General features: G+C 40.5%; 1 protein-coding gene across 2 annotated transcripts in view; it reads right to left on the bottom strand.

Moving 5' to 3' along the window:
• Nucleotides 1–1,493: 1,493 nt before the first annotated feature.
• rps6kc1 (ribosomal protein S6 kinase polypeptide 1) overlaps nucleotides 1,494–25,202 on the bottom strand; it is a 109,704-nt gene continuing 85,995 nt past the window's right edge. For both annotated transcript variants that reach the window (XM_061986964.2, XM_061986965.2), the window contains 3 exons: nucleotides 16,959–17,041; nucleotides 6,608–6,703; nucleotides 1,494–2,157 (listed from right to left, as the gene is read on the bottom strand). In XM_061986964.2, coding sequence (XP_061842948.2) covers nucleotides 2,056–2,157; nucleotides 6,608–6,703; nucleotides 16,959–17,041 — 281 coding nt within the window. In that variant the 3' untranslated portion in view covers nucleotides 1,494–2,055. The remainder of the gene's footprint in view (nucleotides 2,158–6,607; nucleotides 6,704–16,958; nucleotides 17,042–25,202) is intronic.

Raw genomic sequence — 25,202 nt, 5'->3', positions numbered from 1 at the left:
AAAAATGGCCGGCTCCGTCTCGTCGAAGTCATCGGATTCAGTGTCGCTGTTGTTGTCCAGCAGTTCTGTGAATCCTGCCTTCCGGAAAGCTCGGACCACAGTTGTGACCGAAATATCTGCCCAGGCATTTACGATCCACTGGCAAATGTTGGCGTATGTCGTCCGGCGCTGTCTGCCCGTCTTAGTGAAGGTGTGTTCGCCTTCGGAGCTGTGTGAAAAAAGCCACCCGGCCTCTTCGCGTAAACTTCCCTTAACCACTCGCTCATCTTTTCTTCATCCATCCATCCCTTCGAGTTAGCTTTTATGATGACGCCGGCTGGAAAGGTCTCTTTTGGCAAGGTCTTCCTTTTGAATATCACCATGGGTGGAAGTTAGCATGGCAAGCTAGAACCACAGTGAAGGATGACTTCTCATTCCCTGTGGTGCGAATATTCACCGTACGTGCTCCCGTTCCACAGTGCGGTTCACAGGAATATCAGTTGCTGTGAAATACGGTAGTAATCCGTGTGCGGATGGAGAGATTGCGTCTTTTTATGAACCGGATCCTTGTCGCTTAGTAGGAGCCATTTTGTGGTCTTTACAGATGTAAACAGGAAATGAAACGTACGGTGATATCCGCGCGTTTTTTCTTCTTCTTCCGGGGGCGGGTGGTTGCTTACAGTAGAAGAAGAAGCGCTTCCTGTTCTATGGGGGCGGGTGCTTTCCTTGGCGGTTGCTTGCGTAGAAGAAGAAGCGCTTCCTGTTCTACCGGGAAAAAAGATGGCGGCTGTTTACCGAAGTTGCGAGATCGAAACTTTATGAAAATGAATCGTAATAAAGCGCACCGGGTTATAAGGCGCACTGTCAGCTTTTGAGAAAAATTGTGGTTTTTAGGTGCGCCTTATAGTGCGGAAAATACGGTACATCATTTTGGAATGGGTTGCCATCTCACATTAATCTCTCACAAAGTAAATTGTCATTCAAGACAGCTTTGAAGATACACCTATTGCAGCTGCCCACATGACGAGAATTTTTAATACTGGTTTTAACTAGCTTTTTATCTTATGTTGTATTTTTCCATTGTATAATGTCTGTTATTGCATGTATTCTTTGCATTTTTATTTTGTATGCTCCTATATGGACCCCAGGAAGACTAGCAGTCGCCTTGGCGTCAGCTAATGGGGATCCATTCAATAAACAATAAACAATAAACAATATTGTTAAACTGTCAATAGCACTCACAATAAAACAAATATGGACATTTAAGTAACACATGTGATCAATATCGGCCGATATCACTCATGGATGATCGGTATCAGAATCGGCAGCATATATCAGTGATCCAAACATCCCTAATGATAATATGAATTGATGCAGGTGAGCTTCGTACAACATACCCCTGAAAAGACCCCCACGGGTCCGTCTCGGTGCATTCTAAGGATTCCGTGTGCTATGTGACGCACGCGCACGCTCGCCATGGCGTTGGCGGCTGGAGAGGAAGCAACACTGCAAGCGTGGATCAGGTGTGTTTATTGTTGGCGCTGCTATAGGAAGAAATAAAAGGTGTAAAGGTAGAAGACGGTACATTCTTACACCAAATGTTCACTATAAAGTTCATTTAAAGACATACTTACATCAAATGTTCTTCTTTATTGCCACACATGATGGCCGTGAATTCGGTGTTTAGTGCAATTTCTTTAAAAAAAACCCAGCTGTTTTGTTCATTCTTACGCATGTGTTGCATGTTTTGGGACATTATCATCATATCTTACTTGCATAGTCAACCCCTGATATCGCAAGTGGGCAAAAAAAAATAAGTCTTTAAAAATATTGACTCAGTCATCATCCTGTATCGTCCTTTCATCTCCTGTTGATGAGTGTTTCAGGCCTGAACGATGCACGCTGTACAGTATGCGTTACAGTAGTGACACAGCAAAGGAACATGAACAAGGTCAAGGTACAACGCTGCACTTTGGCAAAAAATAAAAAATAAAATTCCCTCGGTTTCTGTGCTAACTACCTGCGGTTACGGCGGTGGCAGCCAGATTTCCCAGCATGCATCTCTGGGAGCGGCGCCTACTTGGGCCACTGCACTTTGGCAAAGAAGGGGTGCGATCTGATGTCGTCCACACCGCCCACTCCTGCGCCGAGCCTTTCTGTGGGGTTGTACTGGAGCAACTGATAAAGAACGGAGGAAGACATTAAACATTAATAACAATAATAATCATAAACAACGAGCACATTTGCAACAAATACAGACATTTTTAAATCTATATTTAAAACAGCCATTATCAGGAGTTCTCCAACTTTTTTCACCGAGTCAGAAAACACTTGGCTTTCCAAGTACCAAAATAATGACCAACATTAAAATACAGTAGCACAGTAGGCCTGTGTTCTTTAAAAACAAGGCAGATGTTTCATTTAACAAGTATATTTGCGGGGTTTGGTGGTAGCGGGGGGTGTATATTGTAGCGTCCCGGAAGAGTTAGTGCTGCACGGGTTTCTGGGTATTTGTGCTGTTGTGTTTATGTTGTGTTACGGTGCGGATGTTCTCCCGAAATGTGTTTGTCATGCTTGTTTGGTGTGGGTTCACAGTGTGGCGCATATTGTTAAAAGGGAACATTATCACAATTTCAGAATGGTTAAAACCATTAAAAATCAGTTCCCAGTGGCCTATTATATTTTTCGAAGTTTTTTTCAAAATTTTACGCATCACGCAATATCCCTAAAAAAAGCTTCAAAGTGCCTGATTTTAACCATCGTTATATACACCCGTCCATTTTCCTGTGACGTTACATAGTGATGCCAACACAAACAAACATGGCGGATAGAACAGCAAGCTATAGCGACATTAGCTCGGATTCAGACTCGGATTTCAGCGGCTTGAGCGATTCAACAGATTACGCATGTATTGAAACGGATGGTTGTAGTGTGGAGGCAGGTAGAGAAAACGAAATTGAAGAAGAAACTGAAGCTATTGAGCCATATCGGTTTGAACCGTATGCAAGCGAAACCGACGAAAATGACACGGGAGAAAGCGAGGACGAATTCGGCGATCGCCTTCTAACCAACGATTGGTATGTGTTTGTTTGGCATTAAAGGAAACTAACAACTATGAACTAGGTTTACAGCATATGAAATACATTTGGCAACAACATGCACTTTGAGAGTGCAGACAGCCCAATTTTCATCAATTAATATATTCTGTGGACATACCCTCATCTGCGCTCTTTTCCTGAAAGCTGATCTGTCCAGTTTTGGAGTTGATGTCGGCAGGCCAGGGAAGCTAGGGTCCATATTCTTCTCTTGATCATCTTCGGTGGCATAAGGGACGGTGTGAGCCAAGACATCCAGGGGGTTTAGCTCGCTCGTCTGCGGGAACAAACTGCCGCCATTGCTTGCCGTGCTACCGAGGTCCTTTGTCCCTGAATTGCTCACACACTCCGGCAGATTCAATGGGGGTCTGGCGGCAGATTTCTTTGACTTTATGGTTGGAAATGCATCTGCTTTGAGTGTCGCAGGATATCCACACATTCTTGCCATCTCTGTCGTAGCATAGCTTTCGTCGGTAAAGTGTGCGGAACAAACGTCCAATTTCTTGCCACTTTGGCATCTTTGGGCCACTGGTGCAACTTGAATCCGTCCCTGTTCGTGTTGTTACACCCTCCGACAACACACCGACGAGGCATGATGTCTCCAAGGTACGGAAAACAGTCGAAAAAACGGAAAATAACAGAGCTGATTTGACTCGGTGTTTGAGAAAATGGCGGATTGCTTCCCGATGTGACGTCACGTTGTGACATCATCGCTCAGAGAGCGAATATTAGAAAGGCGTTTAATTCGCCAAAATTCACCCATTTAGAGTTCGGAAATCGGTTAAAAAAATATATGGTCTTTTTTCTGCAACATCAAAGTATATATTGACGCTTTGATAATGTTCCCCTTTAACAAGTATATTTACGGGGGTTGAGGTGGGCGGGGTTTGGTGGTAGCGGGGGGGTGTATATTGTAGCGTCCCGGAAGAGTTAGTGCTGCAAGGGTTTCTGGGTATTTGTTCTGTTGTGTTTATGTTGTGTTACGGTGCGGATGTTCTCCCGAAATGTGTTTGTCATTCTTGTTTGGTGTGGGTTCACAGTGTGGCGCATATTTGTAACAGTGTTAAAGTTGTTTATACGGCCACCCTCAGTGTGACCTGTATGGCTGTTGACCAAGTATGCAGGGCATTCACTTGTGTGTAAGAGCCGCATATATCATGTGGCACGCTGTTTGTATGGAGGAATAGCGGTCGTGACGACAGGTTGTAGAGGACGCTAAAGGCAGCGCCTTTAAAGGGGAACATTATCACCAGACCTATGTAAGCGTCAATATATACCTTGATGTTGCAGAAAAAAGACCATATATTTTTTAAACCGATTTCCGAACTCTAAATGGGTGAATTTTGGCAAATTAAACGCCTTTCTATTATTCGCTCTCGGAGCGATGACGTCACAACGTGGCGTCACATCGGGAAGCAATCCGCCATTTTCTCAAACACCGAGTCAAATCAGCTCTGTTATTTTCCGTTTTTTCGACTGTTTTCCGTACCTTGGAGACATCATGCCTCGTCGGTGTGTTGTCGGAGGGTGTAACAACACGAACAGGGACGGATTCAAGTTGCACCAGTGGCCCAAAGATGCCAAAGTGGCAAGAAGTACTCCAACAAATACAGACATTTTTAAATCTATATTTAAAACAGCCATTATCGGGAGTTCTCAAACTTTTTTTCACCGAGTCAGAAAACACTTGGCTTTCCAAGTACCACAATAATGACCAACATTAAAATACAGTAGCACAGTAGGCCTATGTGTTCATTAAAAACAAGGCAGAGGTTTCATTTAAAGGGGAACATTATAACAATTTCAGAAGGGTTAAAACCATTAAAAATCAGTTCCCAGTGGCTTATTTTATTTTTCAAAGTTTTTTTCAAAATTTTACCCATCACGCAATATCCCTAAAAAAAGCTTCAAAGTGCCTGATTTTAACCATCGTTATATACACCCGTCCATTTTCCTGTGACGTCACACAGTGATGCCAACACAAACAAACATGGCGGATAGAACAGCAAGCTATAGCGAAATTAGCTCGGATTCAGACTCGGATTTCAGCGGCTTGAGCGATTCAACAGATTACGCATGTATTGAAACGGATGGTTGTAGTGTGGAGGCAGGTAGCGAAAACCAAATTGAAGAAGAAACTGAAGCTATTGAGCCATATCGGTTTGAACCGTATGCAAGCGAAACTAACAACTATGAACTAGGTTTACAGCATATGAAATACATTTGGCAACAACATGCACTTTGAGAGTGCAGACAGCCTAATTTTCATCAATTAATATATTCTGTGGACATACCCTCATCCGCGCTCTTTTCCTGAAAGCTGATCTGTCCAGTTTAAGGGACAGTGTGAGCCAAGACATCCAGGGGGTTTAGCTCGCTCGTCTGCGGGAACAAACTGCCGCCATTGCTTGCCGTGCTACCGAGGTCCTTTGTCCCTGAATTGCTCACACACTCCGGCAGATTCAATGGGGGTCTGGCGGCAGATTTCTTTGACTTTATGGTTGGAAATGCATCTGCTTTGAGTGTCGCAGGATATCCACACATTCTTGCCATCTCTGTCGTAGCATAGCTTTCGTCGGTAAAGTGTGCGGAACAAACGTCCAATTTCTTGCCACTTTGGCATCTTTGGGCCACTGGTGCAACTTGAATCCGTCCCTGTTCGTGTTGTTACACCCTCCGACAACACACCGACGAGGCATGATGTCTCCAAGGTACGGAAAACAGTCAAAAAAACGGAAAATAACAGAGCTGATTTGACTCGGTGTTTGAGAAAATGGCGGATTGCTTCCCGATGCGACGTCACGTCGTGACGTCATCGCTCCGAGAGCGAATATTAGAAAGGCGTTTAATTCGCCAAAATTCACCCATTTAGAGTTCGGAAATTGGTTAAAAAAATATATGGTCTTTTTTCTGCAACATCAAGGTATATATTGACGCTTACATAGGTCTGGTGATAATGTTTGATGATGATATTACGGACCGTAGATGGTGAAATCCCTAAATTCCTTGCAATAGCTGGTTGAGAAAGGTTTTTCTTAAACTGTTCAACAATTTGCTCACGCATTTGTCGACAAAGTGGTGACCCTCGCCCCATCCTTGTTTGTGAATGACTGAGCATTTCATGGAATCTACTTTTATACCCAATCATGGCACCCACCTGTTCCCAATTAGCCTGCACACCTGTGGGATGTTCCAAATAAGTGTTTGATGAGCATTCCTCAACTTTATCAGTATTTATTGCCACCTTTCCCAACTTCTTTGTCACGTGTTGCTGGCATCAAATTCTAAAGTTAATGATTATTTGCAAAAAATATATATATGTTGTCTTTGTAGCATATTCAACTGAATATGGGTTGAAAATGATTTCCAAATCATTGTATTCCGTTTATATTTACATCCAACCTAATTTCCCAACTCATATGGAAACGGGGTTTGTACATAAATGAAATGATGTAGTCATAATGAGGTGACATTGTGTTAGAAATGTGTTTTTTGTTACTATTTGAGGTAAAGTGCAATGCGAGGGGGGTCACCTGCTCCAGTAAGGATCTGGCCTCCTCCGACACCGATTCAGGGATGCTGAGAGCCGTGTGGCGTCCGATCCCTGCTGGATGGCAGCGGAGCAGCGACTGCGAGGAGAGATAAGTATCAATGCAAACACAGAGAACATGAGCAACCAGGCAGGAGGAGGAGGAGGACACCATGGGAGTGGGAGCACACACGCGGGAGGAGGCGCGAGCACCTGAAACAACAATGATGACAGTAACCGCAAACAAGGACGCCTTTTTTTTTTTTTTTTTTTTTTTTTTGCTCGTGTTGCTCTTTCTTGGAAGCGTATGGAAAACACGAGCATGGAAAGGTCAACTGGGAACGCTAGGAAGCCATTTCCAAAGCGCATCGCCGCGCTCACCTAAAAACAACCAAAAGGTGCACTGCAAAAACTGCAATCTAAGTAAGATGAAATATGTCAAATAAGGGTGATATTTGCTTATTTTCTGTCTGATAAGATAATTATATATATATATATATATATATATATATATATATATATATATATATATATATACATAAATACATACATACATACATACATACATACATACATACATATATATATATATATATATATATATATATATATATATATATATATATATATATATATATATATATATATATATATACATCCTGAAAATATGCAAACAAAACTGTGTTTGGATAATTGATACTTCAAACTTGCATAAATAAATCTTAAGGAATATAACATAACTTGGCTTCTGACAGCTTCAAAATGTAATGAATAAAATGCTAAAGTTGTCGATAAACAAGCAATTATTTTAATAATTAAATATGGTCTTTTTAAATGAATTACTATGATCATTTAAAATGAATTATTTCAAACATGTTTATTTTAATGTATAATTCTATGGCTGGATGTAATAAGGAGTCAGAAAAAATACAAATAAAAATACAATTAATTTTGATGTTTTTAGCAAAATATAGTACAATTGTATTTATTTTTTTATTTTTTTTTAATTAATAAATATATTTATTTTTAGGTAAGATAAACATAATAATACAATTTATCTCCAGTCTGGATGATTTAGTTCTTGTCACCCTGTTGTCCTCCCGTCGTGAAAAAAGGCTGTCCTCACTCAGGTCCGCATGGAGCTGGAGGGGGCGTGGCCTCCAGCTCCGGCTGAAAAATCGGGAGATTTTCGGGAGAATATTTGTCCCGGGAGGTTTTCGGGAGAGGCGCTGAATGTCGGGAGTCTCCCGGAAAATTCGGGAGGGTTGGCAAGTATGATATTTAAACATTTAACATGTGACATTTCTAACTATTTTGAACAGAAATAATTTGAAATAATTTTGATTCTATTTACTGTTTTAATTGGTTTTACCCTTTAAAATCATTTTTTAATCATATTTATTTTTATATTGTTTTTATATTGGTTTTATATTTATTAATTTTTTTGTTTTTATTCAGTCATTGGTGGAGCTAAGGATAATATTTGAATATTGTTTTTAATATTGTTGTGCAGCACTTTGGAAACATTTTTGCTGTTTAAATGCATACTTGCCAACCTTGAGACCTCCGATTTCGGGAGGTGGGGGCTGGGGGGCGTGGTCGGGGTGGGGCGGGAGCGTGGTTGAGGGCGTGGCTAGGAGGGGAGGAGTATATTTACAGCTAGAATTCACCAAGTCAAGTATTTCATATATATATATATATATATATATATATATATATATATATATATACATACATACATACAGGTAAAAGCCAGTAAATTAGAATATTTTGAAAAACTTGATTTATTTCAGTAATTGCATTCAAAAGGTGTAACTTGTACATTATATTTATTCATTGCACACAGACTGATGCATTCAAATGTTTATTTCATTTAATTTTGATGATTTGAAGTGGCAACAAATGAAAATCCAAAATTCCGTGTGTCACAAAATTAGAATATTACTTAAGGCTAATACAAAAAAGGGATTTTTAGAAATGTTGGCCAACTGAAAAGTATGAAAATGAAAAATATGAGCATGTACAATACTCAATACTTGGTTGGAGCTCCTTTTGCCTCAATTACTGCGTTAATGCGGCGTGGCATGGAGTCGATGAGTTTCTGGCACTGCTCAGGTGTTATGAGAGCCCAGGTTGCTCTGATAGTGGCCTTCAACTCTTCTGCGTTTTTGGGTCTGGCATTCTGCATCTTCCTTTTCACAATACCCCACAGATTTTCTATGGGGCTAAGGTCAGGGGAGTTGGCGGGCCAATTTAGAACAGAAATACCATGGTCCGTAAACCAGGCACGGGTAGATTTTGCGCTGTGTGCAGGCGCCAAGTCCTGTTGGAACTTGAAATCTCCATCTCCATAGAGCAGGTCAGCAGCAGGAAGCATGAAGTGCTCTAAAACTTGCTGGTAGACGGCTGCGTTGACCCTGGATCTCAGGAAACAGAGTGGACCGACACCAGCAGATGACATGGCACCCCGAACCATCACCCAACCATGCAAATTTTGCATTTCCTTTGGAAATCGAGGTCCCAGAGTCTGGAGGAAGACAGGAGAGGCACAGGATCCACGTTGCCTGAAGTCTAGTGTAAAGTTTCCACCATCAGTGATGGTTTGGGGTGCCATGTCATCTGCTGGTGTCGGTCCACTCTGTTTCCTGAGATCCAGGGTCAACCAGCTCCGGGTGAAAATCGGGAGATTTTCGGGAGAATATTTGTCCCGGGAGGTTTTCGGGAGAGGCGCTGAATTTCGGGAGTCTCCCGGAAAATCCGGGAGGGTTGGCAAGTATGTTTAAATGTGCTATATAAATAAAGTGGATTGGATTGGATAGTACCCAGAACACGTTGGGAAGACTTTGTCTTCCCGGCTGGCCTGGGAACGCCTCGGGATCCCCCGGGAAGAGCTGGACGAAGTGGCTGGGGAGAGGGAAGTCTGGGCTTCCCTGCTTAGGGTGCTGCCCCCGCGACCCGACCTCGGATAAGCGGAGGAAGACGGATGGATGGATTGGATAGTTCATGCACATTCAGATAAATTCTTCAAAATTACAATTCGAAAAATTCTGGCCAGGGGAAAGAGCACGCACTTGGCGCGATGATGTCATGTTATCCATGGAAAAATGCATTTTTAGACAATATGATTTGCCTGAGCGGCGAGGAGACCACGAGAGTGTCATGTCTGTGTGATCATGTTTTTGTTTTAGTCATGTTCGGTTTTGTTTTTGGACTTTTTGTGCACTTTTGTTTTGTCACCATAGCAACCATTAGTTTTCACCTGTCACGTCACGCACCTGTTTCACATTTTGAGTCACGCACCTGCTTTCACTAATCATGTCTATAGTATTTAAGTTCATTGTTTTCAGTTTGTCGTTCTGACGACATCCCACAATCATACCCCAGTCACACTCTGTTTACCTCTGCGTACTTCATGCCCTGTAGTGATGGGTTGATGAGGCGTCATGAAGCGTTTTGACACATTGCAAAACTGTATTGATACTGTGTCGATACTGTGTCACTAAATACTGACATCTGCTGGACATTAAAAATCCCTACAGGCAACCTATGGACCGACTCAACTGACACTGATTTGATGCCATAGTACAGGGGTCACCAACCTTTTTGAAACCAAAAACTACTTCTTGGGTACTGATTAATGCGAAGGGCTACCAGTTTGATACACACTTAAATAAATAAATATATTGTCATTTGTAAGTTACACGTAAGTGTGATTCAAACAAGAATAGCTAAATAAATACATTTATATATATAAAAAAAATGGGTATTTCTGTCTGTCATTCCGTTGTACATTTTTTTTTCCTTTTACGGAAGGTTTTTTCTAGAGAATAAATGATGAAAAAAACACTTAATTGAACGGTTTAAAAGAGGAGAAAACACGAAAAAAAAATCAAATCAAATTTTGAAACATAGTTTATCTTTAATTTCGACTCTTTAAAATTCAAAATTCAACCGACAAAAAGAAGAGAAAAACTAGCTAATTTGAATCTTTTTGAAAAAATAAAAAAAATAATTTATGGAACATTAGTAATTTTTCCTGATTAAGATAAATTTTAGAATTTTGATGACATGTTTCGAATTGGTTAAAATCCAATCTGCACTTTGTCAGAATATTTAACAAATTGGACCAAGCTATATTTCTAACAAAGACAAATCAGTATTTCTTCTAGATTTTCCAGAACAAAAATTTTAAAAGAAATTCAAAATACTTTGAAATTAGATTTAAATTTGATTCTACAGATTTTCTAGATTTGCCAGAATAATTTTTTTGAATTTTAATCATAGTAAGTTTGAAGAAATATTTCACAAATATTCTTTGTCGAAAAAACAGAAGCTAAAATATTTATTATTCTTTACAATGAAAAAAAAAATTTTTTACTTGAACATTGATTTAAATTGTCAGGAAAGAAGAGGAAGACATTTAAAAGGTAAAAAGGTATATGTGTTTAAAAATCCTAAAATCACTTTTAAGGTTGAATTTTTTCTCTAAAATTGTATTTCTAAAAGTAATAAGAAGCAAAGTAAAAAAAAAAAAAAAGAATTTATTTAAACAAGTGAAGACCAAGTCTTTAAAATATTTTCATGGATTTTCAAATTCTATTTGAGTTTTGTCTCTTTTAGAATTAAAAATGTCAAGCAAAGCGAGACCAGCTTGTTAATAAATAAATGACATTTAAAAAATAGAGGCAGCTCACTGGTAAGTGCTGCTCTTTGAGCTATTTTTAGAACAGGCCAGCGGGTGACTGATCTGGTCCTTACGGGCTACCTGGTGCCCGCGGGCACCGCGTTGGTGACCCCTGCCCTAGTATAAACAATAATATAAACCAAGTCATTGTATTTTATTTAGGATTATTTCATATCTTCATTTAAATAAAAATATATTTGTATCTTTTTTAGATACAGTCAATAATTAATGTGAACATGTATCATAACATGGACATCCAAGAGAATGTGTTGTGGATGATTGTGGACTGGGAATTTTATTTATTTATTTTTTTTACACATTTTTATAAAAAAAAAAAAAAAAAAAAATTTTCCGACGTATTACATTTTAGACGATTTCTCTTCTTAGTTATTATTTCTCCGGCTGTAGAAAAGACACGCTCACAGGGCGCAGATGAGGCGTCAGTGCGACACAGTTGGCGTATCGGTCACGTGACCAAAACAGCTCATGATCGGTCACGTGACTTTCTAAAAGCGGTACGCGCACCGACACAGGGTTTTGCTCTATGAGCTCGACGCATGCGCCGATGCATCGGTGTTGCCGGACCCATCACTAATGCCCTGTACAAGTAAGTTTTTTCGATTCATGCCACAGTTAGCGACTTTTGTTCATGTCCTTAGTTTTTTGCCCACGTGCAAGTATTGGTTTCATTTGTCAAGTTTGTACTTCCGCCTTGTGCGCACCTTTAGTTTGTTCTTTTTGTTATAGTAAAATTAAATATGTCTTCACCTTCACGCCATGTCTGGTCCAAATGTTCATTTGCACCACGGGAGAACAAACCACGCCATAGTCCAAGTCTTGACAGAGAGTAACAAGCGCTTGCCTTGTTGCCTTTCCATTAAGAACAATAAAATAGTTTTTAGTATAAGTTTGCTGGTTTCAAGAAATGTAATGCCGAGCGCATATCATTATGTCATTTAAGAATATTTTTCAACATATTGAGCAAAAAGGTCTCATATTGTTTTTTCTACCAAGAAAAGTGCACTTGTTATTAGTGAGAATATACTTATTTTAAGGTATTTTTGGGTTCATTGAAGTTAGCTAATTTGACTTGTTTTGGAAAGTCTTGACAAGCCAAATTTTCTTGTTCTATTGGCAGATAATTTTGCTTAGTTCAAATAAAATACCCCTCATTTTTGTATTATTTTTTCTTGTTTTTGAACACTGACTTTTTGCAGTGAAGTTATAGGGATAAAGTACACTGCAAAAACTGAAATCTAAGTAAGATGAAATATCTCAAATAAGGGTGATATTTGCCTATTTTTTGTCTGATAAGATAATACTTACTAAGCAGATTTTATGTTAGAGTGTTTTACTTGTTTTAAGTGTTTTGGTCCTAACTTATCTCTCCCAGTTAAGAAATACATTCTTAACTGTTTCCTTTCCATTAAGAAAAATAAACTAGTTTTTAGTATAAATTTGCTGGTTTCAAGAAATGTAATGCCGAGCGCATATCATTATGTTTTCGGGAGAACATCCGCACCGTAACACAACATAAACACAACAGAACAAATACCCAGAAACCCTTGCAGCACTAACTCTTCCGAGACGATACAATATAATTTTGCTTAGTTCAAATAAAATACCCCTCATTTTTGTATTTTTTTCCCCTCGTTTTTGAACACTGACTTTTTGCAGTGAAGTTAAAGGGATAAAGTACACTGCAAAAACTGAAATCTAAGTAAGATGAAATATCTCAAATAAGGGTGATATTTGCTTATTTTTTGTCTGATAAGATCATTCTTACTAAGCGGATTTTATGTTAGTGTTTTACTTGTTTTAAGTGTTTTGGTCCAAACTTATCTCTCGCAGTTAAGACATACATTCTTAACTGTTTCCTTTCCATTAAGAAAAATAAACTAGTTTTTAGTATAAATTTGCTGGTTTCAAGGAAGCGCATATCATTATGTCAAGTTAATGGCACTAGCATTTACTTCATTTAAGATCAAGAAAAGTGCACTTGTTATTAGTGAGAATATACTTATTTTAAGGTATTTTGGGGTTCATTGAGGTTAGCTAATTTGACTTGTTTTGGAAAGTCTTGACAAGCCAAATTTTCTTGTTCTATTGGCAGATAATTTCGCTTAGTTCAAATAAAATACCTCTCATTTTTGTAGTTTTTTTTCTTGTTTTTGAATGCTGACTTTTTGTAGTGTAAGCAGATTTTATGTTAGAGTGTTTTACTTGTTTTAAGTGTTTTGGTCCTACATGATCTCAGTAAGATATTACAGCTTGTTGCTGAGATTTGATGACCTATATTGAGTAAAACATGCTTGAAACTAGAATATCAAGTGTTGCAAAGCTGTGTCATCAACACTCACAAGTATAAAACTACTTTTTTAAAGTCATCATTTCTTATTTTAAGCATGAAAAAAAAAAAAAAATCATGACTTTGAGACAATTGTGTTTCATAATTAAAACAGATGACAGCCAAATGGACTTTGCTGTTTTATTTTCAATGAAACAAGAGTATAATAGTACACTTATTAGTTAGAATTTATTTATTTTAAGGTATTTTTGGGTTCATTGAAGTTAGCTAATTTGATTTGTTTTGGAAAGTCTTGACAAGCCAAATTTTCTTGTTCTATTGGCAGATAATTTTGCTTAGTTCAAATAAAATACCGTATTTTCCGCACTATTAGCCGCACCTAAAAACCACAAATTTACTCAAAAGCTGACAGTGCGGCTTATAACCCGGTGCGCTTTATATATGGATTAATATTAAGATTCATTTTCATAAAGTTTAGGTCTCGCAACTACGGTAAACAGCCGCCATCTTTTTCCCCCGTAGAAGAGGAAGTGCTTCTTCTTCTACGGTAAGCAACCGCCAAGGTAAGCACCCGCCCCCATAGAAGAGGAAGCGCTTCTTCTTCTACTGTAAGCAACCACCCGCCCCGGTAGAAGAAGAAGAAGCGCGTGGGTATTACGTTTCATTTCCTTTGTGTGTTTACATCTGTAAAGACCACAAAATGGCTCCTACTAAGCGACACACTGTGGTTCTAGCTTGCCATGCTAATGGCCAGAAACTTCCACCCATGGTGATATTCAAAAGGAAGACCTTGCCAAAAGAGAACTTTCCAGCCGGCGTCATCATAAAAGCTAACTCGAAGGGATGGATGGATGAAGAAAAGATGAGCGAGTGGTTAAGGGAAGTTTACGCGAAGAGGCCGGGTGGCTTTTTTCACGCAGCTCCGTCCATGTTTGATATACGACTCCATGCGCGCCCACATCACAGATGGTGTCAAAAAACAAGTGAAGCACACAAATACAACACTCGCCGTCATTCCGGGTGGATTAACCAAAGAACTCCAACCGCTCGATATTGGTGTCAACAGGGCATTTAAAGCATGACTGCGAACGGCGTGGGAACAATGGATGACCGAAGGCGAACACACCTTCACTAAGACAGGGAGACAGCGCCGGACGACAAACGCCAACATCTGCCAGTGGATCGTAAATGCCTGGGCGGATATTTCGGTCTCAACTGTGGTCCGAGCTTTCCGGAAGGCAGGATTCACGGAACTGCTGGAAAAACAACAGCGACACTGACTCCGATGACTTCGACGAGACGGAGCCGGCCATTTTGGATCCCGTAATTCGCCCAACTTTTTAATTCGGACACCGTAGGAGAAGAATTCGAGGGATTTATGAATGAAGAATAACTTCAGAAAGTGAGTGTTATGTTTATTTTGTGTGTTGTGACATTAACGTTCGAGCAACATTATGTTGCTATTGCTCTGCACTATTTTGAATTTTACTATGTTTGTGATTGCACATTACCGTACATTTTGGGAGTGAACAGAGTTGTTAGAACGCTGGTTTTTAATATATTATTAAAGTTTAACTGACCTATCTGACTGTTTTTTTGACATTCCCTGTAGCGCAGTTAGATGCGGCTTACAACACGGGGCGGCTTATAGGTGGACAAAGTTTTGAAATATGCCGTTCATTGAAGGCGCGGCTTATAACACGGGGCGGCTTATGGTGCGGAAAATACGGTACCCCCATTTTTGTATATTTTTTTCCCTTGTTTTTGAACACTGACTTTTTGCAGTGTGGTGGCCCAATGTGTGTTCTCCCCCCACTCAATACACCCCCCCCCCCACCCCCCCACCCCCACCCCATCAGCTGGATTTGCTGCCTCGCTCCCTCTCTCCTGATACGTGCTGCAGGAGTTCTGGCAGGGTTCCTGGCTGCAGTCAAGACTGCTCCAGGCAAGATCTTATCCTGCAAGGATCAAGAGACACTATTTGTGCTTTGTCTGTACGTGTACGTGTACGTGTGTGTGTGTGTGTGTGTGTGTGTGTGTGTGTGTGTGTGTGTGTGTGTGTGTGTGTGTGTGTGTGTGTGTGTGTGTGTGTGTGTGTGTGTGTGTGTGTGTGTGTGTGTGTTTATCCTTGCCAGGACGGTACCCAGACGTAATCATCAAAGGAGACATCTGTGTGACTGACTTTGTTTTTTTCCCCAGGTAAGTGTGTGTGTGTGTGTGTGTGTGTGTGTGTGTGTGTGTGTGTGTGTGTGTGTGTCGTAACAACACGATAACACCAACCTAACACCCCCTGACTCATGTTCGGGACACTGATGGGCAACGATGATGGCTGATAAGAAAATATGCCCACTGGCAAGCAGTTACTCGATTTAAATTTAATAGACAATGAAAAATTGAAGGGGGCCGCTTTGCACATGCACTGTTTAAGTGTGTGTGTGTGTGTTAGAGTGGAACCTCCGATGCCAAACACAATCCGTTCCCGCACTATTCAACCTCTGGTTTGTTCGAACTTGTAATTTTCCCATAAAAACTTTGCAATAAAAAAAGAAAATAATCCTTTCCAGGGTCAAACTATAGCCATCATTGACTGTGCGAGGAATGTTTTAAGCAACTGTCAGCGTAAAAAAAAAAAAAAGGTAAACACTAGAGATGAGCTATAATATCGGACTGCCGATATCATCGGCCGATAAATGCTTTAAAATGTAATATCAATATATATAATATAATATAATATTTCCCAATATAATATAATATAATATAATATAATATAATATAATATTTATACTTAGATATTTGGTTTCACTATGTAAAGCGCTTTGAGTCACTCGAGAAAAGCGCTATATAAAATATAAATCACTTCACTTCACTTCCCAGGCCGCCAGTTGAATATTTGATGGTTGATTTGACTTCAAACTGTATTTGCTCGGTGTAAATGACATGCATGGGTTTGTGTGCCGCAACCCTGAGATTCTCCCTCGCAAATTCCAGGTCTTGGAAGACGGGCCCTCGAACCTACAATAGCTCGCACTTTTTTGACACTTCCCCGGTCTTCACTTTCAGCACCGACGTAAGGTTGATGCTGGTGTTCTCCAGGAGCCCAGTGGTGCTCCAGGAGCCAGGAAAGAGGCCCACAGAGAGCTGACCCTATGGCCCAGCAGATGGAGCTCAAGCTGGGGGGGGGGGAGAAAGTCGCACAGACACCCCTGGTGCTCCCGCAGAACCAGAGCGAGAGAAGGCACCTCTTTCACACAAATGACACAACAACAACAACACACAACCTGGCAAGACCATAAAGAGTCATGAGAGCTGCCAATCAACCTGCACATATCCCAAGCAACACTTCTTCTTTTTTTTTGGACTCACCGTGCCTGTCAGAAGCTCATACAGGATGGCGCCCAAACTCCACCAATCGCACGCGTCCGTCTCCTCGCTGATGCTTCCCACCTCTGAAAAGAAGACACATGATTATGCCACGAGAAGCGGCCGTATGGAGGAAAACGATCCACTTGTGGTTGTTGCGAGACAAGACATTCAACTTCCTTCCGTAGAGTTTCGCTACTTCAGTCTTAAAGCCTTCACACGGTTACAGAGCAACATCTTGAATCACTCAGTAATTCACCGCAGTGACATAATGAGCGTGCACACACACACACAAACAAGTGTGTCTCATAAAAGGGTGATTTGCATAATAAAAAAGCAGTTAAATTGAGGAAACCGTCTGTGCCGCAACTTCACACCATCTGCATGACCTGACCTCGAAGGCAAACACAGGCTCAGACAAAACGTGCGCGTTAAGAAACCTAACGCCGAAACACGAGAGAACAAATGAAGCAGTTAATGCTTGTTTGTCTTTTTCTTGATCTTAAAGGGGAACATTATCACAATTTCAGAATGGTTAAAACCATTAAAAATCAGTTCCCAGTGGCTTATTTTATTTTTCGAAGTTTTTTTCAAAATTTTACCCATCACGCAATATCCCTAAAAAAAAGCTTCAAAGTGTCCGTTATTGTCAATTATTCGAACAGTAATGTGGTGTTGGAGAGCACTTTGAGGTCTTGTGCTCCCTTTCAGTCACTTAGAGATACACTGCAAAAAGTCAGTGTTCAAAAACAAGAAAAAAAAAAATACAAAAATGAGGGGTATTTTACTTGAATTAAGCAAAATTATCTGCCAATAGAACAAGAAAATTTGGCTTGTCAAGACTTTCCAAAACAAGTAAAATTAGCTAACTTCAATAAACCCAAAAATACCTTAAAATAAGTATATTCTCACTAATAACAAGTGCACTTTTCTTGGTAGAAAAAAAAGAGAGACCTTTTTGCTCAATATGTTGAAAAATATTCTTAAAGGGGAACATTATCACAATTTCAGAAGGGTTAAAACCATTAAAAATCAGTTCCCAGTGGCTTATTTTATTTTTCGAAGTTTTTTTCAAAATTTTACCCATCACGCAATATCCCTAAAAAAAAGCTTCAAAGTGTCCGTTATTGTCAATTATTCGAACAGTAATGTGGTGTTGGAGAGCACTTTGAGGTCTTGTGCTCGCTTTCAGTCACTTTGAAATACACTGCAAAAAGTCAGTGTTCAAAAACAAGAAAAAAAAAATACAAAAATGAGGGGTATTTTACTTGAACTAAGCAAAATTATCTGCCAATAGAACAAGAAAATTTGGCTTGTCAAGACTTTCCAAAACAAGTAAAATTAGCTAACCTCAATAAATCCAAAAATACCTTAAAATAAGTATATTCACGTTTCTTGGTAGAAAAAAAAAAAAGAGACCTTTTTGCTCAATATGTGGAAAAATATTCTTAAAGGGGAACATTATCACAATTTCTGAATGGTTAAAACCATTAAAAATTAGTTCCCAGTGGCTTATTTTATTTTTCGAAGTTTTTTCCACAATTTTACCCATCACGCAATATCCCTAAAAAAAGCTTCAAAGTGCCTGATTTTAACCATCGTTATATACACCCGTCCATTTTCCTGTGACGTCACATAGTGAAGTCAATACAAACAAACATGGTGCATAGAACAGCAAGCGATAACTTGGCTTCTGAGAGCTTCAAATTGTAATGAATAAAATGGTAAAGTTGTTGATAAACAAGCAATTATTTTAATAATTAAATATGGTCATTTTAAATGAATTATTATGATAATTTAACATTAATTATTTCAAATATGTTTATTTTAATGTACCGGTATAATTCTATGGCTGGATGTAATAAGGAGCCGGAAAAATACAAATAAAAATACAATAAATTTTGATGTTTTTAGCAAAATATAGTCAAATTTTTATTTATTTTTTTAAATTAATAAATATATTTATTTTTAGGTAGGATAAACATAATAATACAATGTATCTCTAGTCTGGATGATTTAGTTCTTGTCACCCTGTTGTCCTCCCGTCGTGAAAAAAGGCTGTCCTCACTCAGGTCCGCATGGAGCTGGAGGGGGCGTGGCCTCCAGCTCCGGCTGAAAATCGGGAGATTTTCGGGAGAATATTTGTCCCGGGAGGTTTTCGGGTGAGGCGCTGAATTTCGGGAGTCTCCCGGAAAATTCGGGAGGGTTGGCAAGTATGTATATATGCGCACTAATTGACTGAAAGAGCACGCACTTGGCGCGATGATGTCATGTTATCCATGGAAAAATGCATTTTTAGACAATATGATTTGCCTGAGCCGCTAGGAGACTCCGAGAGTAACAAGCGGTTGCCTTGTTGCCTTTCCAATAAGAACAATAAATTAGTTTTTAGTATAAGTAAATGTAATGCCGAGCGCATATCATTATGTCAAGATAATGGCACTAGCATTTACTTCATTTAAGAATATTTTTCAACATATTGAGCAAAAAGGTCTCATTTTTTTTCTACCAAGAAAAGTACACTTGTTATTAGTGAGAATATACTTATTTTAAGGTATTTTTGGGTTCATTAAAGGGGAACATTATCACAATTTCAGAAGGGTTAAAACCATTAAAAATCAGTTCCCAGTGGCTTATTTTATTTTTCGAAGTTTTTTTCAAAATTTTACCCATCACGCAATATCCCTAAAAAAAGGCTTCAAAGTGCCTGATTTTAACCATCGTTATATACACCCGTCCATTTTCCTGTGACGTCACATAGTGAAGCCAACACAAACAAACATGGTGCATAGAACAGCAAGCTATAGCGACATTAGCTCGGATTCAGACTCGGATTTCAGCGGCTTAAGCGATTCAACAGATTAGGCATGTATTGAAACGGATGGTTGTAGTGTGGAGGCAGGTAGCGAAAACCAAATTGAAGAAGAAACTGAAGCTATTGAGCCATATCGGTTTGAACCGTATGCAAGCGAAACCGACGAAAACGACACGACAGCCAGCGACACGGGAGAAAGCGAGGACGAATTCGGCGATCGCCTTCTAACCAACGATTGGTATGTGTTTGTTTGGCATTAAAGGAAACTAACAACTATGAACTAGGTTTACAGCATATGAAATACATTTGGCAACAACATGCACTTTGAGAGTGCAGACAGCCCAGTTTTCATCAATTAATATATTCTGTAGACATACCCTCATCCGCTCTCTTTCCCTGAAAGCTGATCTGTCCAGTTTTGGAGTTGATGTCAGCAGGCCAGGAAAGCTAGGGTCGATATTCTTCTCTTGATCATCTTCGGTGGCATAAGGGACGGTGTGAGCCAAGACATCCAGGGGGTTTAGCTCGCTCGTCTGCGGGAACAAACTGCCGCCATTGCTTGCCGTGCTACCGAGGTCCTTTGTCCCTGAATTGCTCACACACTTCGGAAGATTCAATGGGGGTCTGGCGGCAGATTTCTTTGACTTTATGGTTGGAAATGCATCTGCTTTGAGTGTCGCAGGATATCCACACATTCTTGCCATCTCTGTCGTAGCATAGCTTTCGTCGGTAAAGTGTGCGGAACAAACGTCCAATTTCTTGCCACTTTGGCATCTTTGGGCCACTGGTGCAACTTGAATCCGTCCCTGTTCGTGTTGTTACACCCTCCGACAACACACCGACGAGGCATGATGTCTCCAAGGTACGGAACAAACAAAGAATCCCACGCATTGGTGACTCAACCCCTGAGTTTTTATTGCGTACGACTGCAAAATAATCAATGGGGCCAAAGAAAGTTGCAAGTTCCAGCACTTAGATAAAGAAAGCACTGTTGAATTCAAAAAATAAATATTTCATTTATTTATTCCTTATTTCCCGCATAAATGTGTAGTAATATGTTTAAGTCAGGCCTGGGCAATTATTTTGACTTGGGGGGGGCCAAATTTAGAGCTGGGGGCCGGTATATCTACTTTTAGGAACACAAATATAAAACCTCGCATTAATGTCTGAGTTAAAGTTAAAGTTCCAATGATTGTCACACACACACTAGGTGTGGCGAAAGTATTCTCTGCATTTGACCCATCACCCTCGATCACTCCCTGGGAGGTGAGGGGAGCAGTGGGCAGCAGCGGTGGCCACGCCCGGGAATAATTTTTGGTGATTTAACCCCCAATTCCAACCCTTGATGCTGAGTGCTAAGCAGGGAGGTAATGGCTCCCATTTTTATAGTCTTTGGTATGACTCGGCCGGGGTTTGAACTCACAACCTTCCGATCTCTTTTTTTACTGAATGAGACACTCAGAATGTACATGAAAATAAATAATGTGGGATTTACAATATTAACTATGAACGATAAAACACTGAATACTGACAACATATGAACGTCACCCCCCCTTTCCATCCACATATTTTACAATCAAGCGAAACGCAACAAAAATGCAACAAACACAGCGCAATATGAACGCGAAAGGTAAAAAACAAAGCTGAGTTATGTATCAGATTTGTTTTTAATCTGATACATAACTCAGCTTTAGAACTTTGTTGTAAAAATCTCCTTCCGCGTCTGTCCCTGACACCCGCATTTCAGGCTGGCCGCTCTGGAAACACTCTGTGGAAACGCTCCCCACCCACACTGCTTGGTACCTCGTCTGAGCTGCTGTGACTTAGATTACCATAGTAACTAATTAGATGACCATAGTAACTAATTAGATTACCATAGTAACTAATTAGATGATCATAGTAACTAATTAGATGATCATAGTAACTAATTAGATTACCATAGTAACTAATTAGATGATCATAGTAACTAATTAGATGATCATAGTAACTAATTAGATGACCATAGTAACTAGTATATCATGCAAAAGCGCAGATTCCAACCATTGAAATTAAGGATGTCCGATAATATCGGACTGCCGATATTATCGGACGATAAATGCTTTAAAATGTAGTATCGGAAATTATCGGTATCGGTTTCAAAAAGTAAAATGTATGACTTTTTAAAACGCCGCTGTGTACACGGACATAGGGCGAAGTACAGAGCGCCAATAAACCTTAAAGGCACTGCCTTTGCGTGCCGGCCCAGTCACATAATATCTACGGCTTTTCACACACACAAGTGAATGCAAGGCATACTTGGTCAACAGCCATACAGGTCACACTGAGGGTGGCCGTATAAACAACTTTAACACTGTTACGAATATGCACCACACTGTGAACCCACATCAAACAAGAATGACAAACACATTTGGGGAGAACATCCGCACCGTAACACAACAGAACAAATACCCAGAATCCTGTGCAGCACTAACTCTTCCGGAACGCTACAATATACATGCCCCCGCTACCCCCTACCTAACCCTGCCCACCTCAACCTCCTCATGCTGTCTCAGAAAAAGCATGTCCCAAATTCCAAGCTGCTGTTTTGAGGCATGTTTAAAAAAAAATAATGCACTTTGTGACTTCAATAATAAATATGGCAGTGCCATGTTGGCACTTTTTTTTCCATAACTTGAGTTGATTTATTTTGGAAAACCTTGTTACATTGTTTAATGCATCCAGCGGGGGCATCACAACAAAATTAGGCATAATAATGTGTTCATTCCACGACTGTATATATCGGTATCGGTAATTAAGGGTTGGACCATATCGGAATGTCGGCAAAAAAGCCATTATCGGACATATCTAATTGAAATACTTTGTATAGTTCAAGCCTTATGGTCATTAGAAAACATTGCACATCATAATGGCAGCTACACTTTCCATCTTAAAGATCTAAAAAAATATTTGGGAATGTCCGGTGGGCCGGATTGAAAAGCCTGGGCCTTAATTTGACCCAGGTCTGGTTTAGGTGCTTGGAACGGGTTCATTGGTTTTGCATTATTTCTTATGGGAAAATTACGATTCTGTCCCACTATCCCAGGGGTCGGCAACCTTTACCAGTCAAAGAGCCATTTTGACCAGTTTCACAAATTAAAGAAAACAATGGGAGCCACAAAATTATTTAGAAATTTAAAATGAAATAACACTGCATACAAAGTTTTTTTTTCTTGCTTTGTGCTATGTATAAACCAAGAGTCTCAGACACGGCAGACTATGATTGTCAAGGCAACTGTTCTCTCAAACTTGCCGTGATGGTACAGCATTTAGCGCCCACTAAAATCAGCGTGCCGGCCCAGCCACACGTTGTATGCATCATATGCTTGCACACGTAAGTGACAGCAAGGCATACTTGCTCAACAACCACACAGGTTACACTGACGGTGGCTGTATAAAAAAAACTTTAACACTCTTACTAATAATGCGCCACACTGTGAACCCACATCAAAACAAGAATGACAAACACATTTCGGGAGAACATCCGCAACAGAACAAATACCCAGAATCCCATGCAGCCCTAACTCTTCACCTCAACCGACGCACAGAGGGGGGCTTGATGTGTGAGGGAGCAGGGTTGGGGTGGGGTTTGGTGGTAGCAGGGGTGTATAATGTAGCCAGGAAGAGTCAGGGCTGCATGGGATTCTGGGTATTTGTTCTGTTGTGTTTATGTTGAGCAGCATCAGACTGATCAAAGACCGGAGCCGCGGGTTGCCGACCCCTGCACTATACTAACCGAGGCACTACTATAAACCGAACCATCAGCATTCTCTTTCTAACCCCAAAAATCTATGCAGCACAATTTGATGCTCCCTTCTGGCTTGAATGTTATTTCTTGACAGCCAACAATATTTAACAGGGTTTAATATGTACAAAGACAGCGTTAGATTCATCTTTTCTCCAAGTTGTCGCACTTTTGATCCTTTTTTTGTAATGAATTACTTCCAGGATTGAACACGCTTCCTACCACAGAAGCCCTGAAGGTGAACATTTAATGGCACATTTGTGTGAGAAAAGTTTTGAGGACACAACCACCGAGCGAGTGTGTGTGTGTGTTTAAGTAAGTAACACACACACTTTTTTGCTAAAGTCAAAAAGTGTGTCCCCCATGCATGCGCACCAGATGGCTTCTCGTGCCGCTCAACTTTGCTTCGCTCCCCCCCGGAGGGCTGGTGGAGGATCTGATCACCCAGGGGGGGCCTGTGACCCGGTGTGTGCCCAGAGATCAGGCTCCTCAGCTGGGGGAACATGGGAGACAAAGACCCCTGGTCTCCTGGAGGCTGCCGGGGGAAGTCGGAGGGGGCTCGTGTGGCTCTCTTGCAGCCAAGGTTAGAGAGGGCTATAATACTGCTCTTCACACACATCACACACACACACACACACACACACACACACACACACACAAGCAAACACACACTTAAAGCTAACTGAGCAACCGGTCTTCAGGGCTCCCCAGGACTACTGTTTTGACAGCCAAGGAGAGAAGATCGTCATTGAACGGACTAGTGATACCTGCGTAGCTGCTGGCTGGAGGGGTGATTGTGGACACACGCACACACACACACACACACACACGTCTCAGAGCAAGGTCGATGTCATCACAATGGATTAATGTCTAAGAAGCTGCAGGGAGAGTACAGTGGCGCTGGCTACACTTACCGCTCTGTCAGAGCGAGGCATGGAGAAGGGGAGAAAGAGGAAGGGAAAGGGGGGGAATTAACCGCGTCCAAAGGCCACAGGTCATCGACAACTAAGTCCTCCGTGCTTTCAACTAGCACCGCCACGGCACGGAATACTTGAGATGGGGAAGAGTTGAACAATACCCTGAAGTTCACCTGACAATACTGTAAGTTCACCTTATGGCCTATACTTCTTCTTCTTCTCCTTCCCTTTTCCGCGAAACAATGCAGCACACACCCTCTTCGCTCCATCTCCTCTCTCTTGTGGCCCATAAGGAACTCTCTCTCTGCTCCTGCCACGCATCAACTTCCCTAAACACTTAACACACGCGTTCAATTGAAAGAGGTAGTGGCGTTTCAGCAGGTAAGGAAGTATCAAGACCGAAGGCAAACAGACTTTGAAGCTGTTTGACTTCCAAGTTGCACCACGTTGGAAACAATATCAAGTAAATGGATCTGTTGCTATAATGAAACGGTTATGAACTGTGTTCCCTATAAATTCATTTCATTGTGGAAGATCACCACAATTACATTTGGATTAGATCTGGCATGTTTGCCCTCACTCACAAACACACTTCGTAATGTAGATGGAATTGTTAGGGGTGTCAAAGTGAAGTGAATTATATTTATTATATTTATATAGCGTTTTTTCTCGAGGGACTCGAAGCGCTTTACATTGTCAGACCTAGGACCATAACTGATGTCCCGGTATTTTGA

Source organism: Nerophis lumbriciformis, linkage group LG26 (genome assembly GCF_033978685.3).
Source record: "Nerophis lumbriciformis linkage group LG26, RoL_Nlum_v2.1, whole genome shotgun sequence".
Lineage (NCBI taxonomy): Eukaryota > Metazoa > Chordata > Actinopteri > Syngnathiformes > Syngnathidae > Nerophis > Nerophis lumbriciformis.
This window is presented reverse-complemented; position numbering and strand designations above follow the sequence as displayed.